The sequence below is a fragment of the Curcuma longa genome, chromosome 3 (assembly GCF_044706935.1).
Source record: "Curcuma longa cultivar G26 ecotype Majalengka, Jawa Barat chromosome 3, ITB_CL_G26_1.1, whole genome shotgun sequence".
Taxonomy (NCBI): Eukaryota; Viridiplantae; Streptophyta; class Magnoliopsida; order Zingiberales; family Zingiberaceae; genus Curcuma; species Curcuma longa.
The window spans coordinates 2,311,838-2,317,837 of NC_133863.1; the positions used below are offsets into that span (position 1 = coordinate 2,311,838).

At 36.6% G+C, this 6,000-nt stretch overlaps 2 protein-coding genes across 2 annotated transcripts; both read right to left on the reverse strand.

Annotated features, from left to right (window-relative positions):
• Positions 1 to 180: 180 nt before the first annotated feature.
• Positions 181 to 1,040, reverse strand: LOC141823016 (protein RKD1-like). The gene is made up of 3 exons (XM_074710295.1): positions 967 to 1,040; positions 443 to 881; positions 181 to 363 (listed from the first exon to the last, which is right to left on the reverse strand). The coding sequence occupies exons 1-3, from the start codon at positions 1,038 to 1,040 to the stop codon at positions 181 to 183; spliced, it is 696 nt and encodes a 231-aa protein (XP_074566396.1).
• An 884-nt stretch (positions 1,041 to 1,924) lies between these two features.
• Positions 1,925 to 5,446, reverse strand: LOC141825216 (uncharacterized). The gene is made up of 3 exons (XM_074712602.1): positions 5,286 to 5,446; positions 2,500 to 2,582; positions 1,925 to 2,204 (listed from the first exon to the last, which is right to left on the reverse strand). The coding sequence occupies exons 1-3, from the start codon at positions 5,365 to 5,367 to the stop codon at positions 2,169 to 2,171; spliced, it is 201 nt and encodes a 66-aa protein (XP_074568703.1). The 5' UTR covers positions 5,368 to 5,446; the 3' UTR covers positions 1,925 to 2,168.
• Between the last annotated feature and the right edge of the window lie 554 nt (positions 5,447 to 6,000).

Genomic DNA, 6,000 nt, shown 5'->3' on the forward strand with positions numbered 1-6,000 from the left:
TAACGAGAGGCCCACACTCGAAGCGACCATACGGATACAGATGCATTGCACCTAACTCTGTCAGTATTAATTAATCCAATCGATCAGGTACACGTACGTTCTTCAATATTTATTTAAAATTAGGTTTAATTTTTTATTTTTGATTTTTGATCGACCTAAAAATGGAACAATTGTGGGATTTTAAAAGGTGATAAGCCTTCTCTTCTTGTAATTGGCCTTGAAGCAGGCCTGCCTCAGTCTTTTTGTTCGTTCGGTGAGTTGCATTTCTGGGTTCTCCACCATCAGCTTCCTCTGCTGCTGCAACCTCTCCAACTCTTGCCCCACAATATTTGTCCCTTCGCCCATGGACGACCTTCCCAACTCCTATAAATCAAATACAATTTCGTCTCTAGCTATTTATTTATTGTCTGACCAATTCTTTGGAAAGATTGCTAAATATTACCTGAACGTTGATGATGAGAGAGTCTAAGCTTTTCATCTTCCTGTGCGGCCACCGGGCGATGCCCAGCTCCCTGCACCGCTTCTTGAGCAGCGTCAGGCCCACCTTCATCTCCTTGGCCGCCTTCGTTATCGGCATGCTGAAGTATTTTCTCATCTCCTCCATTCCCATCTCGTTCAACCTCGACGTCGACGTCCGCTCGCTGCAGTTTTGAGCTCCCTTCTGCACGACGACGACTCCTGCGTCCTCCTTCTTTGTGGCCCCTTGGTTAAGAGGAAGAACTGTATCGGAAATGATACTTTCGACTGCGAGATCATAATAATCGGGCCACGAAAACGTGTCGAGGTCGAGGTCATCGTCGAGGAGTTGGAGGCTCCACGGGTGTTCATCGACGATACCATATTGAGTGAGAGAGGCCTCAGGGAGGGGAAGCAGAGTGTCACTGCATTATGAATTATAGAAACAGAGGAACTCAAATCGATTCACACAGTACTGTTCAGAATAAGAAATATGCAATAGATACATACCAGCAGAAGGTAGACCAATCTGGTAAGAATGGTTGATCGAGCAGCAGGATGTCGTTCGAGAGATCAAACTCCATGGAGAAGAAAGGATTGGATATATACTAAATCCTTGTTTGAATAAAGAGAGATATATATTATATATATAGCAGCTGCCTTGCTGTGCATGCAGTGGAAGAGTATAATGATTAATGAAAAATAGCAAACTGACGAGAACGTGTGATCGGTGGCGGCATGCGGCAGGGCGGCGAATTATGATTACTGTTATCGGCACTGTTATTGGGTTATCGACTTCAACGTAACGAATCAGGCATAAATGCATGCATGCACCATGCAGTAATGGATCCTTACGTTAGTTTCCAAGAGATTAAAGAGATCTCATTCAGTATTTCTTCCCCAAAAAACAGAAATCTCATTATTAATCCCGGGAAAGAAATTAAGAACGTACGCCTTTTGGGGACAGAATCTTTTATGGCGGATCGGATATCTTATACATGGATAGGCTTCCACGGATCGAGGAAGGGAAATGATAGAGAAACTAGATTTATCCAATTGATCGAGCATTTGAGTAGATTTGGATTTTTTTTTATATGAGAAATGATTAATCTTTTTAAGGAGTTTACGAATTGCTTTCGTGTTTTTCTAGGAATGAACAAACCTGCAGTTTAACCATTATTAGAGACCATGTGAAAAATAAAAGCATTTAATAACGAAATCATCTACTTACGATTACAACAAAGAGGTTAATTCCAAATAAGGCTTGCCTAATACAAATATGCCATATTAACAGAGGCACTAAACTGCCTCAGTTTCATTCGAACATCCCAAATTGTCAAAGTCTAATTCAGTAAGTTGATTTTTGACGAATTTGTGATGGCTCATCAAAAACTTGTGGCTGATTTGATATTGATGCTTCAGTCATTACGCTTAGACTAGGGTTATAAATCCACAACCAGATAAGGAATTTTTCACTATCTGAATGTGCTCAATCAAATATAATTAATCTGGATCTATAAAACATTCGTAACTGGAATAGATCGTCATGAAACTTGGGTCCACATTATTCAGTTTACTAGAACCATGTTAAAGATAATAACAAAAGGTACAGATAATGTAGGTTACATCCCATCATTCATAAGATAATAACAAAACATCACGTCTGGAAATGATCTCCAAGCGAACAAGGGGGAAAAAATGGAAAATGAACATTATGCTATTTTCTTCCCCGTGATACCAGCAACCACCTGCAAACATCAGAATAACCAAGATAAGAATGAAGACTATAAAACTAAGAAAATTTTGACAGCAAAACTCATAAGTCATAAGCCACTTCACTAATAAAGGAAGGGAGCCCACACCAGATGTCAAAATATCCATGAAGTTTTCTTATCAGAATGTTCATGAAAAAAAAACATGTAATTGAGTCTCAAAAACACAAAAAAGGAATCTGAATCAGATTATAGGTGTAATGAAATAAAAATAAGAAAAAGATGATCAAATTCTTGCTGTAATAGAAAAAAGAAAACAATATATACATACATCATCAAGAGCAGGCTGCTGGACTGGTTCGGCTGTCTCGAAGGAATCCAAAATAGGCCTAACTACAGCTGGAAGGAAGAGACCTGAAGTAGAAAAGGATAAAGGTTTAGAAAAAGGTTCTGAAAGTACTAGCAATCACTGCAATGATACCTGTATACGAGGAATCAATAAACATTCACTATTTTTTTCATTTAGATTTGAAGCAAGAATAAATAGATAAGGCAGGGAAAACCTAGTTTACTCAGCCACTACAATGTGTGAAATTGAACTTAAAATTTTTTGTTGCTACATAGCAGTGACGTCATATAGATGTTTGGCAAACATTTAAAATACTTAAGCTAAAGATGATGTAACAATGAGGTAAACTGGCTAACAATGAATCAGTCAGGGAGATGGAATCCTAACAAGCTTCAGCTTGGTATTTGCAATTTACAACAAAATAACAGACAGAAGTTTTTTATAAAGCAACCATAAGGAAAAAATTTGTGCTGATTATAGAATTCATGCTTGATGTTGGTAAGGAGAAACCTCATCATTAAGCATAAAATGTAAAACCAGTCCTGTTCAACTTTAATCAAGCTCAATTCACAAAATGATCCATTTAGTCTACACCACAAATATAGGGGGCATTTTGGTCTTGTGGCATGACACCCCCATATCTTGGGAGACGAATCCATTGCCGCGAGAATCTTGCAAATATTAAACTAAACAGGTAACAAAAGAAAGCAGAACCAACCCATTTGTGGTCTTAAAGCAAAATAATAAGGTTGACAATAAAGAAGAACTTAGAGATGGGAAAACTTATTACATTAAAAATCAGAATCTTCCCTGGAACAATTTGTCTCCTTACCTACATTTAACAATATACCATAGGAAAAATGCCAACTCCATGCAATCATAAACATAAAACTAGTTCAACTAACACTTCAAGATTAATATCCTAGGATCGGCATTATTCTAGTGAGACACAGTAGAATATATCCAAGAAATTACAATGACCGCCATACACCATCAGAATGTACAATGAATTAAGATACATGTTGCATTGAAATGATAACAGATAGGGAAAACCATCATTTGCATTTTCCAAGGCCAAAACTGTATTACAAATTGCAATTTTCAAGAACTCATGGAGTTAGACGCCAAAGGAACCTTCCTTACATCTCTCAGCTAAAAGGACCAGCAAAAAGTATAAGCACGCCTATTTTAGATAGAGAAAGATGTTTTGTTATCACATGCAAATTTGCCAATGGTGTACCGAGGTGGAGTGTTATTCATAACTATTCACTTGTTTAACCTCACTTCTTATATACCTTTGTAAATGCAAGTGTTCGAGAAAGTATAGAGCATAGTCTACAAAAGCAACCAACTCGATCTGAATCAACTGATTTGGACTGAGACAAAGAAGCCTGATAACATTTCTTGAAGTATCTTATCTAGAGGTTGATCGACTAATAAAGATGAGTATCATTTCTTTGTCAAGGATAAACTCTCTGAGTAATGAGATGATGAAACTGAAACTTGGACTAGTTGGAGTCCTGGAGACCAAATGAAAGTCTGGTAGATAATTGCACAGTAAGTGAGATCAATTGGAAAAGTCAGCAGTGGGAGTTGGCAAAGCAAAAAAATGTCATGTTGGCAATGCAGAAAAGTCAGACCAATAAATCTGAATGACAGGTAAACAAAGATCAATATTGGCAATATCAAGAAAGTAACAAATAAGGTCAGTAAAAAAGCAATGTTAGTTCGGGATGGAGGACAAGTTAGTGCTTCACACCCCAAGCACTTGATGACATTTACTTCTAGAAATTAAGGTCGTAATTGTTTGGGCCTTGCAAGTTATATTCATTAGCACTTAGATATACAGTATTGATATTTGTACTACAATATACAAATATGTATGCACTAGGATTGGTTGATAGTCATGTTCTATGTAAACAATTCAACACAGTGAGGTTTTTAATTTCCTTATGTTTTCCCTTGAATTCTGAGATATTCACGTAAATCTTGGTGTTCCTACACTCCATGTAATAGGAAGGTGATATGCATATCAAAGACATCTATACATGTTTGATTGGTTATCTTCCTAGTCCACATTCATTGGCGTCTAAAGATGCTAATATGGTTATTTCAGGCTTTAAAGGTCTGAGCATCGAGATTTTGCTCGATTTTTTTTCTTCTGAGGATGCCAATAACAGGACGTATACAGTGCAAAGTCATTTTCATTAAACAGTATCACAAATAGATCAGACGGGAACAAGATCCAACACTGTTAAATGTGCCAAGTTACACGACTATCAATTGAAAAGGAAAATAATTGAGCAACATTTTTTTTCAAAAAAATGGAGATGATAACATGACAAAAATCATTTTTATGCTATAGGTTTATTGGATAAGGCTCACAAATCATGTCGACAAGATGATGTCCTCTATCCCATAAGATCTAACTTGTAGTGGTTCTACAAATCTTATACTTTTCCATTCAAAGATATCATCGTATCTACATCAAATGAACATCCGAAAATCATATATTAAAAAAAAGTTTGTGTTTGAACTTTTCAGCGACTCTTGGTCAACAATCGCAGGCACATCGATCGCCCATCCGTTAAATCAGAGCTCCGCTATATATGAACACAGATAAACAAAGAAAGAAATGATCGCATGAACATACAAAACTCCGCCTAGACCAAATCATAGAAACCAAATCATCATACAGGGATATGATTAGGGTTTCAGTGAAGATGGGAAAAAGGGAAGAGAAAGGACGGCGGAAGAAACGTCATTACCAATGCTACCGAAGAAGAGGGAGGTGGCGATGATTGGCTCCTTGGCCACAAAAATCCTCAGCCTCTCCATCAACCGCGACATCTTCTCTCTCGTGCTCGAACCCTCGATTGCTCGTCTCCTCTCAAACCGCTTGCATCTGTATAGCCTATTTTGCGGTTAGAAAGAGTCATTACATGGGCCGAAAAGTTAACTCGACGATTACCCAATTATAGTTGGGCTCTTAAATGGGCCTGAACATTCCTTCAGTGTAGGAGCCTGAAACCTAGTAATATCGGTTAGAGGAGCTACGGCTACGTAATTTAATTAAATGGAAGCGTGTTTATTATTTTACAACTATATAATTTTATCAATGAAGCATTCTAAAAAGTAAGCTATTTTAATTTACAACTATAAAAAAAAAACTAATAGTAATTTAAATTAATAAATGAGTAAATCACTCATTTATATATTCATTTGATAATTTTAACGATTAAGGTCTAGCCGAGTCGAACGATTAGGAAGAGAGTTGAGAGCCCCAATAAAATTAAACAAAAATCAAATAGACACCTATCATTTGTATTTTCATCGTATCAGATGATTATTTTATTTTTTACATAATCATTTAATTTTAACAGTCTAAAATATCCTTACAATCTAACTTTTATAATTGTTATAATTATAAAAATCTTTTGTAAAATTATTAGCTTTTGTAGAAGCTAACTGATACGTCGTTAA

Bases quoted from the DNA above. Each gene is read 5' to 3' on its own strand.
- LOC141823016 (XM_074710295.1), bottom strand. From the start codon at position 1,040: ATGGAGTTTGATCTCTCGAACGACATCCTGCTGCTCGATCAACCATTC. The intron at 882-966 runs GTATGTATCTAT...TTCATAATGCAG, and splicing joins GATTGGTCTACCTTCTGCTG to TGACACTCTGCTTCCCCTCC. The intron at 364-442 runs GTAATATTTAGC...TTTGATTTATAG, and splicing joins CTCTCATCATCAACGTTCAG to GAGTTGGGAAGGTCGTCCAT.
- LOC141825216 (XM_074712602.1), bottom strand. From the start codon at position 5,367: ATGTCGCGGTTGATGGAGAGGCTGAGGATTTTTGTGGCCAAGGAGCCA. The intron at 2,583-5,285 runs GTAATGACGTTT...TTTCTACTTCAG, and splicing joins CCTCTTCTTCGGTAGCATTG to GTCTCTTCCTTCCAGCTGTA. The intron at 2,205-2,499 runs GTATGTATATAT...TGATGTTTGCAG, and splicing joins AGCAGCCTGCTCTTGATGAT to GTGGTTGCTGGTATCACGGG.